This window comes from Heteronotia binoei, chromosome 16, assembly GCF_032191835.1.
Source record: "Heteronotia binoei isolate CCM8104 ecotype False Entrance Well chromosome 16, APGP_CSIRO_Hbin_v1, whole genome shotgun sequence".
NCBI classification, from domain to species: Eukaryota; Metazoa; Chordata; class Lepidosauria; order Squamata; family Gekkonidae; genus Heteronotia; species Heteronotia binoei.
Window position 1 is genome coordinate 48,159,956 of NC_083238.1, and position 20,685 is coordinate 48,180,640.

General features: G+C 46.0%; 1 protein-coding gene across 1 annotated transcript; it reads left to right on the top strand.

Moving 5' to 3' along the window:
* The first annotated feature begins 922 nt into the window (after positions 1 to 922).
* On the top strand, positions 923 to 20,568 carry SUMO1 (small ubiquitin like modifier 1). The gene is made up of 5 exons (XM_060256944.1): positions 923 to 1,027; positions 7,056 to 7,130; positions 13,208 to 13,285; positions 14,862 to 14,933; positions 19,695 to 20,568. Exons 1-5 carry the CDS (start codon positions 1,016 to 1,018, stop codon positions 19,761 to 19,763), a joined length of 306 nt encoding a protein of 101 aa, XP_060112927.1. The 5' UTR covers positions 923 to 1,015; the 3' UTR covers positions 19,764 to 20,568.
* The last annotated feature ends 117 nt before the right edge of the window (positions 20,569 to 20,685 follow it).

A 20,685-nucleotide genomic window follows, 5' to 3' on the forward strand; every position in this document is an offset into this window, starting at 1 on the left:
TGCAAAAGGAGAATTTCTGTTCACGAGACTCCACAGCTTAGAGGGAGCATTGCTCCCAACTAATTTGGGGAGGGGGGCTTCAGGATGCCAGCCTCCAGGTGGGATCAGAGGTCCAGACCAATGTTCACTTTAAGCTGCAGAGTCTGGTGAGCAAAAATTCTATTTTGTGAGCTAGTGGCATTCAAGCGGTGAGCTCCTGCATCCATAAGTGTGCTCTGGGGTCCTCCTTCCGGAGCTGAGACAAAGATGTGTGAGCTGGAGGCTAAAAATCTGTGAGCTAGCTCACACCAACTCAGCTTAGAGGGAACACTGTTTGTGAGCTACTGGCATTCAAGTGGTGAGCTCCTGCAATGAGTGTGCTCTGGGGTCACCCTTCCGCAGCTAAGACAAAAAATGCGTGAGCTGGAGGCTAAAAGTATGTGAGCTAGCTCACACCAACTCAGCTTAGAAGGAACATTGCTCCAGACTACAGTCTCCGATCCCCCTGGAGAAAAATGGATGTTTTGTTGGGCGGACTCTAGGGTATTATACCCCGCTGAGGTCCCCCCCAGGCTGCATCCCCAAACCTCCAGGGATTTCCCACCTGCCATCTGGCAGCCCCCGGTGCCCACCCGGCCACTCTAGAGGGGGGCGCCAAGCTCCGTTTTCCCTCCGCACTCGCTCCAGCTCCAAGCGGCGCCGCTTCACGCCCAGCACAGCCCCTCCGGCAGCGGCGGCGGCAGGAGCCATCTTTCCGCGTTGTGGGCGCGCAGAGCGCACGTTCCGGGGCGGAGGAGACAACGCTCCGCCGGGCTTGCGAGGCCGGGCAGGGCTGGGGAGGGAGCCCGGCTCCGCGCCGAGGAAGGAAGGAAGGCAGGCGGAGAAGCGGCGGCAGGGAGGGCGAGTCGCCGCGGGAAGTGCGCAAGGGCCGCGCCGAGGAGCTCCGGGGCCTGCGGCTGGTGCGCTCCGGCTAGGCGAGCGGCGGGAGGCCGAGGTGGGCTTGCTGGGCGCTTCGGCGGCGCCGACGGAAGGAGCCATGTCGGACCAGGTCAGGAGAAGGAAGGCCTTGCCCACACCGGCCTCCCCGCCCCGAGAGGCCTCGCTCGGGACCCGCGCAGGGGCTGCTTTGGGGGCCGCCTGGGGCGAGGAGGGCTCTGGCCGTGGGGGACACAATGGGCGGCCGGGCACGGAGGAGGAGGCCGGGAACAAAAGGCCCAAGTTTCTCCCCCAAAAGGCACCATTGCGCATCTGGAGGCGCCCCGGCAGAGAGGGGCTTTTTGGAGAGGGGGGTGGTGTGGGTCTTTTTTTTGGGGGGGGGGCGGTTTCCTGTTTTTGTCTCTATGCGGTGAGATGAGATTTCTCTTTCTGTCCCCACAAGGTGGGCTTTCTGCTTGGCCGGGTGTGAAACCACTTTCCATTGGGGGGGGGGGGGGATGATGCCCTCTTTTGGTGCGTCCTCACGACCTTTTGGTGACACGCGTCGTTGCCCCTTGCGCTCCTTGGTGGAGCAGGAAGCGGGAACCCTTTTCTGCAGAGCTGTTGAATACCAAAGAAATAAGGAAGGGGGGGGGGTATTGTTGTTTCGATTCTCAGAGATCCTGTGGGCAGGGAAAAGGGGGGCGGGGGTTCAATAGAACAGCTTTCCCTTCGTTGTGTCTTTCAGTTACCCCCATAACCGTTAACTGTTCCTTTCTTCTGCGATTGTCATCTTTTTTTTTTTTTAAATTGATATTTCAGTGACCCAGTTAGATTAAAATATATAGACAACAACCACAGCATTATGAAAATAGGATTAACAATTCAAAATACAAATTTTAAAAACGATGAGCGAAATCTATAACATAGTTACAGTGCAATCCTAAGGAGAGTTACTCCAGTCTAAATCTATTGAAATGTGAATGGGCTTAGGCTGGTGTAACTTTCCTTAGGATTACGCTGTTAGTATAGGTAACTCATCGCTTTTAGTAAAATTGCATACCTGATTGTCATCTTGTTCAAAACTTTGTTGTTTTCCACTTCAGCTTTATATAAAATTCTAAATGATGTATTTTTTTTTAAATGACCAACCAGCTCAATCTTGGTAAATTCACATTGTGCGGAAGACTTGATAATTTTTTTTTAAAAGTTCTGTTGTAATTTGCTGTAACATTGTTATTGTTATATCTAAATAATTGTTAAATCTAATAACTGGGCTGACTGTAAGAATTTCTAAAATATCTTCAGCGGCAGAACTGAGTCTACAAACTGTGCAAGGAATGGCATTGGTGTAATGGAAACAATCCCCAGGAAATGCTGAATGCTTTCTCAAAATAAGTGGCATTAACTGGGTTTTCTTCTACTTTGGAATTGGTGCTACGTGCTAGAATTAATGCACAACAGGCTTTCTGTTCTTAGGGCTGTTGTCTGTCTGTCTCTCTTTTTTTGGCTGTCTTTTGCACTATGATTTCCAGGTGGGATCAGTAGCACAGGTAGAAAGCATAATCCAGGCAGGAATTCAACAGCTTCCCCCAACTGATGATATGATTCTGCTCAGGGGTCATTTTGTAGAAAAATAGGTGGTGGAGCTCATCCAGAGATTGATATGCAGCTGCACCTGCTATTCAGTGGACAAGGTGGGAAGGAGGAGGGGGAACTCTCAGAAAGGTTCAGGAGCTGTGCTCCTGTGAGCTTTCGCTGAATCTGAGGCCTGATTCTGCTATAACTGATGTGCTGCTTTTCAAACAGTTCAAAATTCTACCTTCTCTTTTAACGTTGCTGTAGCAGTAGTTCTAACTTTTTTTTTTCAATGCCCCTTTTTATTGCTCTTAATTCCCTTGATCTTTGCATTTATTGGGCACTCTCACAGGTTCCCTAGGCTCTGTTTTTTGAAATAATATAAACCAGGCCACAACATTTTTTTTTAAAGCATAAGTTTCAAAGTGTTGGTTCTTACCATTAAGGCCCTTTATGGGCATATCTCCAGGACCGCCTCTCCCCACACAGCCCCCCCCCCCCCCCGGGCACTGTGGTCAGCTGCACAGCATCTTCTTGTGATCCTTGGTCCTATGGATGCCTGACAGGTTTCAACAAGGTCCAGGGCCTTTTGGACCAGGACCTCCACCTGGTGGAATGAGATCCGGGCCTTGTGGGACTTATCCAAGTTTCGCAGGGCCTGTAAGATAAAGCTCTTACGCCAGGCTTTTAATTGATCCAGTGTGTGTCCCCTGAAGTAATCGCTTCCCCCAGCACCTTATCAGCACCTTACCATCTAGGTGCTTAAGTTATGTTGGATACTGTTTTGCTAATGCTGTAATTGTACAGATTTTGTAATTATGACATTGTATGATCTGGATGTGGTTTGTTTAATGCAGGGGTGTCAAACATGCATACTGAGCCAAGCCTCTTCCTTCTATTGGCTGAGGCTCCCCCTCCTCCCCCTCCCCCCAGTCCCCTGGGGAAGGAAGGAAAGAGCCAGACCTTCCTTTGCCCAGTTCCCTGGATCCCACGGGAGAAATACAAAGGAAAGCATCTTTAAGACCAATGAGTGCTAACATTTTAAGCATGTTTTAAGTTTACATACATAAATATATGTGTGTGTGTTTGTGTTCTTTATACAATTTATCTCTCTGCTATCTAATCTTAAATAGTTACACACGAGGCCCTGCGCAGCAAGGTCTCATGTATATTAGATCCGGCCCTCATAACAAATGAGTTCGACACCCCTGGTTTAATGTTTCTGTAAGGTTTTAATGTAAGCCACCCAGAGCCTGCTTGCAGGATGGGGGGTGGGGGGTGGCGGGGTATAAATTGAAAAATTAAATTAAAGTCTTTGGTTGCCAGACTCCTCTCAGAGGTATTGTAAACTTCTATTGCATGGTGAATAGAATTTTTTTTGTACAGCTGGGGTTTGCCTCAGGTTTATAGAAGTATTGATGAATTTTAGGTTTAAGCAAAAAAAAAAAGCCTTCTCAGCAGGAAGCTTAATGTTTTATTAAATGCTGAGGAAGCTGTCCGTTGTGCAAAACATTTTCATAAGTGCATCTTGCAAGGGAATTCTCTGTGAGGGTTACATTGTCTGGGAATTCTCCAGAAGATGTTGCAGTCTTCTAGGTACTCTTCATCCCAAAGATAAACACATGGCTGTTTCTGTGGGTAACAGCGTTATTGTCTTGATTAAATAAAACAGATGTTTGTCTTTTTGACACCTGCTGAGAATTTTCCATTGGTACTTCATTGTTAAAATTTTCAGTACAAGTTTAATGGCGGGCTATAGGGGCTTTCCCTTACCTAGATAGGCCCACTGGGTCACTGTGATTTCCAGGTGGGATCAGTAGCACAGGTAGAAAGCGTAATCCAGGCAGCAACTTCACTTCAACAGCTTTTCCCAACTGAGAGAGCCAGTTTGGTGTAGCGGTGAAGTGTGCGGACTCCTATCTGGGAGAGCCGGGTTTGATTTCCCACTCCTCCACTTGCAGCTGCTGGAATGTCCTTGGGTCAGCTATAGCTCTTGCAGGAGTTGTCCTTGAAAGGGCAGCTTCTGTCAGAGCTCTCTCAGCCCCACCTACCTCACAGGGTGTCTGTGGGGGGGTGGGGTGGAGGTAAAGAAGATTGTGACTGCTCTGAGATTCAGCATATAAAAGGTAGTCCCCTGTGCAAGCACCAGTCGTTTTTGACTCTGGGGTATCGTTGCTTTCACAACGTTTTCACAGCGGACTATTTCTTTTTCTGGGTTTAGTACATAGACATCAGTTGGCTTTACATTACCTTCCATTGTTGTTTCAGCCCAGTTAACACTAACTAACAAACACCAGACCCCAACTTGTGATTCTTTTAATCTGCTAAAAAAAATTTCCATGACTCTGCACACTAACTCACTGGCCACTTTCTCTATATTTAGGACTGCTTGCCATTCCATACTATTGTCTGATGAAGTGTGCTTAGAGCACACGAAAGCTTACATTCTGAATAAAACTTGGTTGGTCCTAAAGGTGCAACTTGACTCCTGCTTTCTTTATTAAGATGTTAACAGACTGCAATGCGAAATATAAACTTGGGAATAAGGGGTTGCCTTTTAATTTTATTTATCTTTAATATAGGTAAGCCCAGGGCTTTTTTTGTAGCAGGAACTCCTTTGCATCTTAGGCCACACACCCCTGATGTAGCCAATCCTCCTGGAGCTTACAGTAGGCCCTGTAAGAAGAGCCCTGAAAACTCCAGGAGGATTGGCTACATCAGGGGTGTGTGGCCTAAGATGCAAAGGAGTTCCTGCTACAAATAAAGCCCCGGGTAACCCTTAGTAATGTGAAGTTGTATGCTGTTCAGTCGCACAGTCGAGTCCGACTCTTCACAACCCAATGGACCACATCACACCAGGCCCTTCTGTCTTCCTAAGTCCGCTCAAATTCATGTCCGTTGCATCAACAACACTGTATAACCATCTCCTCCCTTGCCGCCCCCTTCTTCTTTTACCTTCAGTCTTTCCCAGCATCATGGTCTTCTCCAGTGAGTGCTCCCTTCTCATTTGGTGGCCAAAGTATTTGAGCTTCAGTTTCGATGTTGTATTTACTGCTATTGAAAACAGTCAGCTTGGGGAGGGCCTTCATTCAGCAGGTAACAAAGGGAAAGCAAACTTTCCTGGTTGAGGAGACAACATCCAGGGGACTTTTGCAGCAGTTTCCATTAGTAGTTTGCTGTTCCAAACTTGTTGCTCTGGTACGTCTTGCATATGAGCCTGTACCACTTGGGAACTCGTGCAGAGATTGCTTGTCTTATGAGACCAAACCTAAGCAGAGTTTTGTTTGGTAGTCCTTGTTTTGTTTGGTAGTCCTCTTGTGGATCAAAAACTGGCTGAGTAATAGGAAGCAGAGAGTGAGTATAAATGGGCAGTCTTCGCAGTGGAGGACGGTAAGCAGTGGGGTGCCGCAGGGCTCGGTACTGGGTCCCATGCTCTTTAACTTGTTCATAAATTATTTAGAGTTGGGAGTGAGCAATGAAGTGGCCAAGTTTGCGGATGACACTAAATTGTTCAGGGTGGTGAGAACCAGAGAGGATTGTGAGGAACTCCAAAGGGATCTGTTGAGGCTGGGTGAGTGGGTGTCAATGTGGCAGATGCGGTTCAATGTGGCCAAGTGCAAAGTAATGCACATTGGGGCCAAGAATCCCAGCTACAAATACAAGTTGATGGGGGTATGAACTGGCAGAGACTGACCAAGAGAGAGATCTTGGGGTCGTGGTAGATAACTCACTGAAAATGTCAAGACAGTGTGCAATTGCAATAAAAAAGGCCAACGCCATGCTGGGAATTATTAGGAAGGGAAGTGAAAACAAATCAGCCAGTATCGTAATGCCCCTGTATAAATCGATGGTGTGGTCTCATTTGGAGTACTGTGTGCAGTTCTGGTCGCCGCACCTCAAAAAGGATATTATAGCATTGGAGAAAGTCCAGAAAAGGGCAACTAGAACGATTAAAGGGCTGGAACACTTTCCCTATAAAGAAAGGTTGAAACGCTTGGGGCTCTTTAGCTTGAAGAAACGTCGACTGCGGGGTGACATGATAGAGGTTTACAAGATAATGCATGGGATGGAGAAAGTAGAGAAAGAAGTACTTTTCTCCCTTTCTCACAATACAAGAACTCGTGGGCATTCGATGAAATTGCTGAGCAGACAGGTTAAAACGGATAAAAGGAAGTACTTCTTCACCCAAAGGGTGATTAACATGTGGAATTCGTTGCCACAGGAGGTGGTGGTGGCCACAAGCATAGCCACCTTTAAGAGGGGGTTAGATAAAAATATGGAGCAGAGGTCCATCAGTGGCTATTAGCCACAGTGCGTATATGTGTGTGTGTATATATATTTGGCCACTGTGTGACACGGAGTGTTGGACTGGATGGGCCATTGGCCTGATCTAACATGTTCTTATGTACATCCGATTCAGTCCTTCCACCCTCAGTCTTTCATGGCTTTCTGTCTCATGAAAACTGAGCTGTCCCCTCGGGTACCAACTTTAGCACAAAAAGATGCTAAAGAACTGTCCAGTCAAAAGAGACTGTGGTTGCAGTTCATCCCTCTTTCTGATCCTTGTTTTGCTTGCTTTGCAGGAAGCCAAACCTTCAGCAGAGGACCTGGGAGATAAGAAAGAAGGAGAATACATTAAACTCAAAGTCATTGGACAGGTGAGCTCTTATGGTCAGTTGTCCAGGGGGGGCGCAATCTTGCAGGCGCATGTTAATTTACAATGTTTATACCTCACCTTTCTGCCCTTTACAAGAGCTGTCAAGGTGCAAACGATTTAAAACACACATAAAATATGTTAGAAACCATTAGAAGAAATCTTCCTCACAGACATTTCCTCATTAAAGCAACTCTGCTTGAAAAAAAAACATAGGCCGTTTTCACACTAGCGTTTGCTCCGGTGTAGCGCCCCATTTACCTCCGGATCTTCTCTTGGATTTCGCACATGTTGCTCCGGCGCTGCGGTTTGCTCCGGCGCTTCAGGGATTTTACGCCGGAGTATGTTTTTCAGCATGCTGCCGGAGTTTCCGAAAACCTCCGGATCCACTCCGGATCCACTCAGCGGAGTTTGCTGTGCGAAATCCATCCACGCCGGATCGACTGCTTTGTGGGCGTCACCCTCTCCCTTTCCGTCCTCCCACCCCATCCACCCGCTTGGCCAATCATCAGCCTTTCGCGGCGCTTCCCCAAAGTGCCGGCACGGCCATTTTTTTTTTAAAAACTTCACAGTTTTGCGTAATAGCGATATTTCGAAATTAACAAATAGAAAAAAAAAACCCTCCTGGAATAGCCTCAATTGCCACTTCAATTGGTTTCGTTAGTATTTTTTTTTATTATTATTGACTTTAGTTGCGTTATTTCGCTGTTGCGTTATCTCGATAATGCGAAAACGACCATTGTTGGGGGGGGAATCTAGTGCCAGTGCGGGCCAAAGCGTTCGTGTGTGTGTTTTAAAAAGGGAATGCCTCCCTCAGCTGTGCCACCAGGATTTCTGGACCTGCACAAAATCGCCATGTACAAAATGGGAAGTTGGAGTCCTGCATTCTTCTCCCTGGCTACATTCCGCTCGGTTAGAAAATAGACGCGAGCTCGCTCTTCACACGCGGCACAGAAGGGGAAGGAGAGAATGGAGCGGGGGGGGGGAGCTCTGGCAGCAGGAATCAGTCAGGTCCCCGTTGCAAGCGCCAGCCGGGGAGGGGAAAGAGAGCGGAGGAAATTTGGGGGGGGGATCTAGTGCTTCAGAATTTGGGGGGGGAATCTAGTGCTAGGATTCTCCACTGTGAATGCTTCCGTTAATACTTAAAGGGCTGTGGAGGATTCTACAGCTGCAGCCAATCCATAAGCAGCAGCAGCACACGTGATGCGGTTTGTCCAAGAAAAGAAGGGGAGGGAACAGCTCGATGTTACGTTAGTACGTTAGTACGTCATTACGCAACCAGACTTGCGCTTAAAAAAAAAATGATTGACAGGGCATCGAACTCAAGTCGATGCCAGTGGGAAAACGATTTGAGCCGGGGCTTCAGGGAAGGCGACTCCGCAAAGAGTCACTAGTGGGAAAACGAGAAAAATGATCCGGACATAATTGCGCCGCGGAATAAGGGGAGCAAACGCTAAGTGCGAAAACGGCCATAGCTAAAATAAACATGCAAACCATAAATCCCTGGTTAGGAAGGAAGGATTAATACCTTCAGCTGCTGGCGGAAGGCTGCAACAGAAAGGAACTGTCATGACCCAGATTGGGGGGGGGGCCACCTGACGCTGCCACCACTCTGGAATGAGGGTCCCCTGGGAAGGCCCAGAGTCCCCTCCCAAGCCCTTCCAATTCCTTCCTTTGACCAAGGAATTAGGCGTGTAGACCAGGCAGAGTAACAAAGAACAACAAAAAGGTTTATTTTAAACAGGAAAATCTATAAAGGGCAAGTGAACAGGTAAGGTGCTTTAAACCATATAAGTAATGTGGGTGAAGGAATATAAACATAAAGTCCCTAACGCGACTAAATTTAACTGTCCTAGTCTGTTAGGCCCCAGGCCTCGGCCTGATCACTCTCTCCTTCAGAGTGAGGGTCTTCCTCCTAAAAAGCAGCACTCCTTCCTGTTTGACCTCTCAGGAGGAAAGAACAGTGTCTTGTCTCCTGAAAGAGCTATTAAACAATTCTTCTCAGAGCCTACTTGGACGCTGATTGGCTGAAACCAGCACCAAGCACTCTGGGGATTGTAGGCTGTCTCTTTCTACTGAGACATGGACTTCGCAGGCTCCCTAGGCCCACTAGGCCTCTGTCTCACAACACAGCACAGATCATGACAGGGACAGATGAGCGTCCTTGGAGAAGAGAGTTCCAGAGCTTTGGGGCTGGACCAAGAAGGCCCGGTCCTGGGTTGTCCCCGAATCTCAGAAAGTGGAGGCACCTGAAGCACATCCCTCCAAAATTACCAAAATGGTTGGGCAGATTCACGAGAGAGCAGGCAGTCTTTCAGATCTGTTGGCCCAAAACCATAAAGAGCTTTGAAGGTCAAAGCCAGCATTTTGAACTGTGCCCAGAAATGAATTGGAAACCAGTGTAGCTGGGCCAAGACCGGTCCCTATGACCCCCTCCAGTCAGCATCCCGACTGCAGCGTATTCGGTACCAGTTGCAGCTTCCGAACACTTTTCAAGGGCAGCCCTACATAGAACACATTGCAGTAATCTAACCTGGGCGCGCACCACAGTGGCCAGATCTTTTCCGCCCCAGAGAGGCCGTAGCTGGCTAACCAATCAAAGCTGGTAAAAGGCATTCTCAGCCTGGGTCCAAGAGCACCCCCAGACAGGAGCCACGTCTGCGCAGGTGACATCCGAAAACAGCATTCCCATGGGGGCATAGGCATCGACAATAAATGGACATGTATTTATTAAGGGAGGATGCCTTCTCCCTGGCTGCTATTGGAAACGTTCCACCTTGCAGATCCTCATTTAAATGTGAGAAAGGAATGAAGGTCTTCGATCGCCTGCATTCCATCCAGAACTGGCATGATGTTATTACCAATGTTCCCTCTAAGCTGCAGAGTCTTGTGAGCAAACATTCTACTTTGTGAGCTACTGGCATTACAGTTGTGAGCTACTGGTTTTAAAGTTGTGAGCTACTGCATAAATTATTGCACTCTTGGGCCATCCTTCCTGAGTTAAGACAAAAATGAGCTGGAGACTACATCAGGAGGGTGTGGCCTAATGTGCAAAGGAGTTCCTGCTACACAGGGTTGCTACTTTCTGGAAAGTCAGGGAAATGGAAATTGGTCAAGGAAAGTCAGGGAAATTGTGATTAAAATATATTCACACAGTGGATTTTTGACCTGCTGCTAGAGCATGATCTTTTTCTTGTGGCAACTGAAATAGAGAAGTAGCAGAATACAAATAAAACTTAACGATGCCCTTTCCCAGCTCCACCCCCAGCAAGCAGTCTAATATGTGTGTTGAGCTCTGTCTCTCCATGATTTCCAAGGTCTGTCTGTAGCATTTGCAAAGCAAGGCTAGTTTAAATGTTTATCGGTATACAAACTTTAAACATCTAATTGTTTTCATCCCTACCTGCTAGTTTAACTAGCATTTAACTTACATATAAAGATAAGCATGTTTTTGGGTCATGCTTGTGCATGCAATGAACGTTTTGTCTCCTGCTAAACCCTGCACAGAGTTGCAAATGAGTTTTGTTGCTGTTGGATTTCACAGACAACTAGCGCTTTCTACTCTGCATCATGCAAAGTAAATTTTGCAAATGTGATTGCTTGTTCCTGCTGGAGTTGACAGAGTACCAGCTTTCTCACCCTCTTTCCTGACTTCTCCCATGCATAAAGGTTGCAAGTGAGGGTTGTCTGCTTCTCTAGGTTGAACATAAGAATATAAGAGAAGCCATGTTGGATCAGGCCAATGGCCCATCCAGTCCAACACTCTGTGTTACACAGTGGCCAAAAATTTATACACACACACACACACACTGTGGCTAATAGCCACTGATGGACCTCTGCTCCATATTTTTATCTAACCCCCTCCTGAAGCTGGCTATGCTTGTAGCTGCTACCACCTCCTGTGGCAGTGAATTTCACATGTTAATCACCCTTTGGGTGAAGAAGTACTTTTATCCTTTCTAACCCGATTGCTCAGCAATTTCATTGAATGCCCATGAGTTCCTGTATTGTGAGAAAGGGAGAAAAGTATTTCTTTCTCTACTTTCTTTGCAGAAACTCCATCTCCTTTCTTGCTACTTTTTGGGACCAGAAAGTGAAAGTGAAACTTTCCCAGTTTTGGAAAGTTCCTGCTCGTTAGCATTCAGAGCATTTACTTGAAGTTTGCATCTTGGTGTGATTTTTGGTGCATTTGCAAAACAGATGTTGCTGCAGCTAACGTTGAAAGAAGCTGATATTAAATCTCTTACTTTAACAAATATTTTTGCAGTTGAGGCTTGTGTAGTTGCCAAGCGGAACATTTCATTAAGCCGTGCATTAATGCAACACGACCTATTCATTTTTTAACTTGTGGTTATATTGGAATGGTGGTTAGGGAAACTGACAAATGTTGGTCAGGAAAAGTCAGGGAAATGAAAAATAAATTTTTAGTGGCAACCCTGATGTAGCCAATCCTCCAAGAGCTTACAGGGCTCTTCTTATAGGCCTACTATAAGCTCTAGGATGATTGGCTATATCAAGGAGGTGTGGTCTAATATGCAGAGGAGCTTCTGCTACAAAAAAGGGCCTGGGAGATTGCCCCAAAGATTTTGGAGCCCTGCAGGAGGCTTTGGGATGACATGGGAATGGAAGTAGATCCAGGCGGGCCGCCGCGTTGATCTGAAGCAGCAGGACGAAGTTAGAGTCCAGGCGCACCCAGGGCCAGCCAAGTTTTTTTTCAAAGCATGTACTTTCAGGGGTTGAATTCTAGCAGGAGCTCCTTTGCATATTAGGCCACACACCCCTGATGCAGCCAGTCCTCCAAGAGCTCACAAGGCTCTTTTTTTGTAAGCTGTTGGGAGGATTGGCTACATCAGGGTGATGTGGCCTAATATGCAAAGGAGCTCCCGCTAGAATTCCACCCCTGTGTACTTTCACGCGCACACATGCTTCCTCGGATACATCTCGGTCAGGAGAGCATGCAGGATGTCCTGAGTTAAATCCTTGCCACCTTGACTTAACTTTCCTTTGAATGCAGGCATGGGTAAGACTTGTGACCAAGACACTGGATAGCTGCTGGCATTCAGGGTAGATAGGCCTGTTCTGCAGGGCTTTTTTGTAGCAGGAGAGGAACTCCTTTGCATATTAGGCCATGCCCCCACTGATGTAGCCAATCGTCCTGGAGTTTACAGCAGATAGCATGCCTTAATGTAATACAGCTTCATTGGACAGCCCAGCACTATTTGCGTATGAACATATTGATTCTGGCTTGGGGGATATGTTTACATCTCTCTTAAATTGTTGGGATTAAGGTTTTATTTTTACTAACCAAAAATTGGTGAGCATATGACAGATTTCCATAAAGATGGCATTTGGGGGAGATACCATGGCTGAGTGGTAGAGCATCTGCTTGGCATGTAGAAGGTCCCAGGTTCAATCCCCAGCATCTTCACGTAGAAGGATCAGGCAGTAGGGAAAAGATACAGATCCTGGAGAACTGCTGTTTGTTTGAGTAGACAGTGCTGTCTTGATGGCCCAATGGTCTGATTCAGTTTTAAGAAGAAGAGATCGGATTTATATCATGCCTTTACCTCAAGGAGTCTCAGAGTGGCTTACAATCTCCTTTCCCCTCCCCTCCTCGCAACAGACACCTTATGAGGCAGGTGAGGCTGAGAGAGCTCTGACAGAAACAGCTACAGCTCTGTGAGAACTTGTGAACAGACTTAAGGTTACGTCTGCAGGTGCAGGTGGAGGAGTGGAGAATCAAACGTCATTCTCCCAGATAAGAGTCTACAAACATAGCCACTACACCAAACTGACTCTCCAAGGCAGCTTTGTGTGTTCAAAGATACGTATTCGGGGCAGACTTCTGAAAATTAAAGCTAAAACTTCAACAATGCAAAGATAATAATATAATCTGGTTTAAAAGAGTGAAAATTAGTTTGGCTTGATTGGTGTCAAATCAGCCTTCACTGTGGTACTGAAAGGAGAAGAGAGCCATGGTCATAAGTATGTATAATCTTCCATTGTGAAACAGTTGTTTCAGATACACAACAAGTGACTCCTTAATTGTACGGTCATATATTTTTGTATTTTCCTTTGTAGGACAGCAGTGAAATCCACTTCAAGGTGAAAATGACAACGCATCTAAAAAAACTTAAAGAATCATACTGTCAGAGACAGGTTTGTGAAATTGTGGAAACTTTCCCCACCCCCCTTTTTAAAATACTTTATTGGAATTTAAAGTTCAATTACAAATAATAAATGATATACAGTTGCTTATTATACATCCATTATTGCTATGTTTCGAGCATAGGTAATACAATAATTAAGATTACTATGTAGTAATATTCAATTGTAAAGCACAGAAGTTGCCAACAGTCGTATTTAAAAATAAATCATAGTTTTATATAATGGGTTCTCTGGTAGTGTGTTGTTTACAGTCATAAATAGTGGAAACTTTGACCTTTTTTCCTAAAATGCATGTGAATTCTTTTTTTTTTCTTCTGCAAAAGCTGAAGGGACTGAAGCGGTATAAATAGAACAACACAGTACATCAGATTAATAGGGTTTGAATATGCTATGGGATGTGCCGCCGGTAGGGGTGAACTTAGCTGTTATGTATTCTCAGGGGTGGAATTCTAGCAGGAGCTCATTTGCATATTATGCCACACACCCCTGATGTAGCCAGTCCTCCCAAGAGCTGACAAGGCTCTTTTTTGTAAGCTCTTGGAGGATTGGCTACATCGGGTGTGTGGCCCAATATGCAAAGGAGCTCCTGCTAGAATTCCACCCCTGTGTATTCTCATTACTGAGGAAGTGAAATTTCCTACGAGAGTTTTTTTTTTTTTGCAAACAATCCAGCTTCCTTGGAGATGTTTTCAGAGGGTAGCCCCTGTTGGTTTGCGGGAAAAGATACAGATTCTAATTCAGGGGTGGCCAAACTTGCTTAACATAAGAGCCACATAGAATAAATGTCAGATGTTTGAGAGCTGCAAGACGTGAACATCAGATGTTTGAGTGCTGCAGGACAGGAAGGAAGGAAGATGGGAGAGGGAGCAAGAGGTGGAAAGAAAGCAACTTTAAATGCCTTCTCCAAGCCTCTGACAAATGCCTTCTCCAAGCTGACTAGTTGCAGGGGGGGAGGTGGCTTTGGGAGCCACGCAATATGTGTGGAATTGATTGTGGCTCCCGAGCTGCAGTTTGGACACACCTGTTCTAATGCAGTAGCATTTTAAAAGACCAGCAAAATTTTAGGGGTTTCACTTTCCAAAAGTCAAACCTCCCTTCGTTAGAAATCTAATGGAAGAGAGATTTGCTAACAGACAAAGCTTTTTACCTTATAACAAATTAGATTAAATAATAATATGGGGACGTTTGATAAGGGAGAACATGCAGTGTTGGGGGTCACAAAAGGGTGGGGAGTGGGGTGGCGAAAATGTGATATATGGGTATTAACATTTCATGACAAACGAAAATACGCTATTACAATATATTACAATAAATTGTTTTGAAACAAAAATAGAAATCTAATGGAAGAAAGCACTGACTCTGGAACACTAATACCAAAATCTTGGTAAATATCTCCACACTAAATATTCACTTATTTCCCCCCCTTAGGTATGAAAGAGACATTATACATATAAATTTTACAGCGGAGTAAGATTAGATAGTAGAGAGTTTTCTGTAGATACTTTTTGTTTCCTCTTGTATGTCTCAGTAAATTATAATGTGCATGTGTGTGCCTGCTGTCTTTTAGGGAGTTCCAATGAATTCACTCAGGTTCCTCTTTGAGGGTCAGAGAATTACTGATAATCATACTCCAAAGGAGGTAAGTCTTTAAATTAATAATTCTAAGCGGCAGCTAACACTTCTGGAAATAGGATGGGAATCTTAGACTTTTTATTACAGTTTCAGAAGCAACTTCTGTGTGGTGTGAAAGAGCTCTGCTTAGATTTCTGCTTAGTGGCCGGGGAAGATGGTTTCTGCTGATTCCTCCTCTGGCCACTGTCCTCCAGTTTTTCCCCCATCCCGATCCTGTGGAGCGGCCTTTGCAGGGGAGGTGTTGGGGGGTTCAGTGGTGAAGCAAGAAAGTCCCATTCCTCTGATGAAAGCCCTGTGTGTGCGTGTGAAGTGTGGTCAAGTTACGGCTGACTTATGGCCATCCCAGAAAGGGGCTTTCAAGGCAAGTGAGGTGGTTGGCCATTGCCCTCCTCTGCAGAGCCTTCCTTGGTGGTCTCCCATCCAAGGCTTAAGGGCACCCCAGCAAGGGCTTCAAGGCAAGTGAGAAGTAGAGGTGGTTGGCTATTGCCCTCCTCTGCAGAGCCTTCCTTGGTGGTCTCCCATCCAAGGCTTAAGGGGACCCCAGCAAGGGGCTTTCAAGGCAAGTGAGAAGTAGAGGTGGTTGGCCATTGCCCTCCTCTACAGAGCCTTCCTTGGTGGTCTCCCATCCAAGACTTAAGGGGACCCCAGCAAGGGGTTTCAAGGCAAGTGAGAAGTAGAGGTGGTTGGCCATTGCCTTCCTCTACAGAGCCTTCCTTGGTGGTCTCCCATCCAAGACTTAAGGGGACCCCAGCAAGGGGCTTTCAAGGCAAGTGAGAAGTAGAGGTGGTTGGCCCTTGCCTTCCTCTGCAGAGCCTTCTAACCCTGCTTAGCTTCTGAGAGCTGATGAGATCGGGCTGTGCTGTGAAGCCTCCCTGCCACAAAGTCCCCTTACATTGGTGAAAATTGCCACTGCGTCCAAGCCACAGGCATCCTTGCTATGTAAAGCAAGTTGTTCGTGGATAGAGGGAAGATAGGAAGAGAGTTTTGAATGTAGGAGGCTGTCTCCAAGAAGGCCCAGAACGTCCAAGTGCCCTTGCTGGGTTCCTAGCAGGAAACCCAAAGAAAACTATGCAGTTCTCTCTCTCTCTCTCTCTCTCTCTGTATATGTGTGTGTATTCCTATATTGTTATTTAAACATTCTACCAGTATTTCCACAGTAGAAATTCCTATACAGAATTATTACTGCAAAGTGATACTAAGTCCACAAATCCTTAAAATGCAGAGTATCCAAATTGCAAAATATCTTAGGTTATTGGCAGGCTGTAGTGAAAGCTCCTCTTCTTCAGTCAACGTTGTTCCACGGTTTTGTCTTAAAAATGGAAAGGGCTGGTGCTTCAACTAATAAGTGATTTTTCTGTTGTATGGCGACTGAAGCCACAGGAAGGCCTCATTGTTGGCTGTTGTTGGCCTTCTGAAGGAACTGGTTGGCCGGTGTGTGAGACAGGATGCTGGACTAGATGGACCTTTGGTCTGATCCAGCAGGGCTCTTCTGATGTTCTCAGGAAGGCCTCATTGTTGCCTGATGGCTATAGAGAGGAACTGGTCGGCCCTTGTGTGAGACAGGATGCTGGATTAGATGGACTACTGCTCTGATCCATCAGGACTCTTCTGATGTTCTCACCTTGAATGCCAGGGATTGTAATTGGGACCTTTTGCATGCCAAGCAAAGGCTCTTCTGCTGAGCCACCCCCCCTTTTGTTTAACTGTTCTCTCTTAATATAAATACATATTCTAAAAAGTTTTGTTTCGATGTTTTTGCTTGTCCGCCGTCTTGAGAACTTTGCATGGAAAGGTGGCATAAGAACGTTTTAAATAAGTTAATGAACTGACAGTCTGGGCATCAGAAAGATCTGCTTTTCTTTGTCAGCTGAGACCACAGTCTGTTAAGGAAGATGCAAGGATATGACCTGGGGTGGAATTCTAGCAGAGCTCCTTTGCATATTAGGCCACACATCCCTGATGTAGCCAATCCTCCAAGAGCTTACAAGAAAGAGCCTTGTAAGCTCTTGGAGGATTGGTTGCATCAGGGGCGTGTAGCCTAATATGCAAAGGAACTCCTGCTATAATTCCACCCCTGGATACGACCATTTTTATAAAGCTAGGTGTTGTAGTCTTGAAGATCTGCAGAGATGTTCTCAACAAAAAAAGGTCATCGGCAAGAGGTGTGAGACAGTACTGACAGTGGATGCAAGGAGATCGGGCCTAGATCTGTTCTGCTTTAATACAAGCACAGGGAAGACATCTTACGTTTACTAGCAAGGCTGTTTTTCTAGCAGGAGCTCCTCTGCATATTAGGCCACTCCCCCCTGATGTAGCCAATCCTCCAAGAGCTTAGAGGGCTGTTAGTACAGGTTCTACTGTAAGCTCCAGGAGGATTGGCTACATCAGGGGGGAGTGGCCTAATATGCAGAGGAGCTTCTGATATAAGAGCCCTGTTTATTAGTATACGCACTAAGAGAAGAGAGCGGATTCCATGATTTCCTATAGAGCACAGTGGGGTTAAGAACTGCATTCCTGTAAATAGATATCAAGTTGGGTAGCCGTGCTAGTTTGTCTGTAGCAGTAGGAAAGAGCAAGAGTCTAGTAGCACCTTAAGGACTAAAGCTCCTCCCCTGCCACAGAGTCACCGCTCGCTCCTTTATATCCTCATCCCTTGCCACAAAATTGTGTTAGTCTTTAAGGTGCCGCTGGACTCTTGCTCTTTTCCACTGTGTTCCTGCATACAGAACAAATTGGGAATAAAAATATCCTCCTAATAAGGTCAAGTGCCGGACATATACTGATCCCTGACCTGGATGGCCGATGATGCTAGCCCTACCATGTCAGATCTGGTTAGAACTTGGATGAGAGACCACCAAGGAAGTCCAAGGTCACTCCAGAGGAGCAGACAATGGCAAATCACAACTGTGCATTTCTTTTCTTGAAGACTGTACACAGGGGTGTCAAACATGCGGCCCAGGGACCAAATCAGGCCCCCGAAGGGCTCCTATCAGCCAGTTTGGTGTAGTGGTTAAGTGTGTGGACTTATCTGGGAGAACCGGGTTTGATTCCCCACTCCTCCACTTGCAACTGCTGGAATGGCCTTGGGTCAGCCTTAGCTCTGGCAGAGGTTGCCCTTGAAAGGGCAGCTGCTGGGAGAGCCCTCTCAGCCGCACCCAAATCACAGGGTGTCTGTTGTTGGGGGAGAAGATATAGGAGTCGCTCTGAGACTCTGATTCAGAGAGAAGGGCGGGGTATAAATCTGCGGTCTTCTTCTTCTATCAGGCCCAGGAGCAACTCACTGTTGTCTGCTTCCTTCTCTCTCTCTTGCTTCCTTCTGCATCACAACTTGCTTTGCCAGGCTTGCTCAATCGCAGAGGAGCAACAGAGCAAAGCTCCTCTCTTGGGGAGGAAGTGGGGGAAGGAGAGCTAGTGTTGCCAGGCTCTCTCAATCACACAGCACAGCTACTGAGCCAAGGCTCTCTTTCTTACATTGGATGAGTGAGCCAATAAGCCAGTGAGGTAGATTAGGCTGAGTGTGTGTGTGCTTGTCTGTGTTCTTTTATAAAGTTTATATCTCCCCTGCCTGGCATTACATTTTATGATACACACGGCCCGGCCCGACAAGGTGAAGATCTAGCCCTCATAACAAATGAGTTCGACACCCCTGCAGAGTTGCCATAAGTCAGCTGTGACCAGATGGCACTTACCACCACCACCACCAGAGGACATGTCAAATCGTGGACTGTATGTCTTATTATGAAACAAGGGAATTGGCGAGACTTCCGATTATGATGCCATCCTGTGTCTACACAGAATTGCCCACTTAACCTGTACCGGTTTTAGCCTTTTGAAAATCTTGAGGAACAGAGAAGCCATCTGACAGCAATATGCTGATTCTGTGAACTCAGGCAGATCATGAGAGGGAGGGCAGGAAGGGCTGCATCAGTGCTTAGTTCTTGTGGCCCTTTAAGAACATAAGAGAAGCCATGTTGGATCAGGCCAATGGCCCATCCAGTCCCAACACTCTATGTCACCCAGTGGCCAAAACCCCCCAGGTGTTTTCTTGCATGCCCAGGGCAATGCTGTTCTCTGCTTTGGTTAGGAAGCAATTTGTCTCCAGGCAGTTTGGCCAAGGATCCTGGAGGTGTTTTTGCCATCTTCTGGGCATGGAGGAGGGGTCACGGATGTGTGTGTGTGTGTGGCCGAGGGGGGGAGGTATTTGTGACTTTCTTGCATTGTGCAAGGGGTTTGGACTAGATGAGCCTGGAGGTCCCTTCCATCTCTGTGAGTCTAAGCAAGTAATTGTCTTGGCCACTATTCTTGCTCATGCTTTGAGATGTAGAGGAGAATGGAAGTCCATTTTTTGATATAAAATTTATGTGGTGTTACAAATGGCTAGTTAACTTCAGTTTTTCAGTAGAAAAAGAGTACCTGTCAAATGGTGCTGTTGCATACTGTTTCTAGAGTAGTAAAAATGTCTAGAGAAATATATTTAAGTAAGGACTATTTAAGTATTCTCTCCTGGGTGGCATTTGAGCTTTACATAGTTATAAATTAACATTTTTACTCTTTATAAAGATCTAGTGTGCAGGATATAAAGGTTTATACAGTGATGATTTGAATAGTTTACCGGATAACTAGCATTTATGTTACATAACTGGTTTGTTACTGGTAGTATACTCTCTCAGCTGAATGGTCTATAGCCACACAGAAGAGAACCAAATGAACGAAGAATTCAGAAAATAGAACTTTTAAAAAGAAAACAAATGTGTTTCTTCATTCACAGCTCGGGATGGAAGAAGAGGACGTGATCGAGGTTTATCAGGAACAGACGGGGGGCCATTCAACAATTTAGGCTGTTTGCTTCCTCTCTCGCCCTCCCCCCTTTTTTCCCCCTTTGATCCTTTTTTATTTTTAAATAATAGTTCTTTTTGTAATGTGGTATATAACACTGAATTGAAAGCGACACCCCTCCCCCCCCCACTCCCCTAACTGGGGCTTTCTTTCCAAGTGTCTGTTCTGAATCCTTGTACTCATTTACACACCTGTCATTTGTTTTCGTAGTGCCGAACTCTTGTGACCCTGTCACGGTTGTACTTCCCCCGTTCCTCCCCGTTTCCTCTTTAGAAATGCACCCAGCCCACACAGGCATTTGTGTGTTTTTCAAGCACGTGGACAGAGCTGCTAGATGGGCAGAAAGGTTCCCCATAACTTCCATATTTGCCCCGAAGATTCGATACGACTGTTTACTTGGGGATTTCAAGTCCACAAGTAAGGTTTTAAAGGAGATGGAAGTTCTTCTGAAGTCTACACAGTAGGAAGATCGTGTCCTCAGATTCAGAACTGTTTTCTGTAGCTTTTGCCGATAGCCTAGAACAGAGAAGTATCCAAATGTTGACGGGAAAGTGTAGGCCACCCCTGTCCCCCCAGTAATAGAAATTCAAGATGCTTTTGTTAAAAACTATGTGGAAAGAGTCTGCTGATTTTTCATCGATGGAAGAGCCTACACGGGGTTGAAATTTATAGTAGTTAATATGTGACTTTTATGCAATCAGAATTGGTAACTGTTTGTATGTTATAATTTTTTGGCCTGGGATGTGGGTTTTTAATGGATGCCAACTGTACCTGTTTCTCATAAATAAAACAAACCAATATGTAAACAGCTGCATTTTCTTTTGGCATAACCCAAGCTGAGGGACGATTCGACAGAACCACAGGGGGGAAATTATGAAGGACCGTCGGTTTCGTATACTGGCCAGAGCTACTTTAATGTATAG

What these genes read in the sequence shown, in the direction of transcription:
- SUMO1 (XM_060256944.1), top strand. An exon ending in AATCATACTGTCAGAGACAG is followed by an intron (nt 13,286 to 14,861) that starts GTTTGTGAAATT and finishes GCTGTCTTTTAG; the next exon opens with GGAGTTCCAATGAATTCACT. An exon ending in ATAATCATACTCCAAAGGAG is followed by an intron (nt 14,934 to 19,694) that starts GTAAGTCTTTAA and finishes CTTCATTCACAG; the next exon opens with CTCGGGATGGAAGAAGAGGA.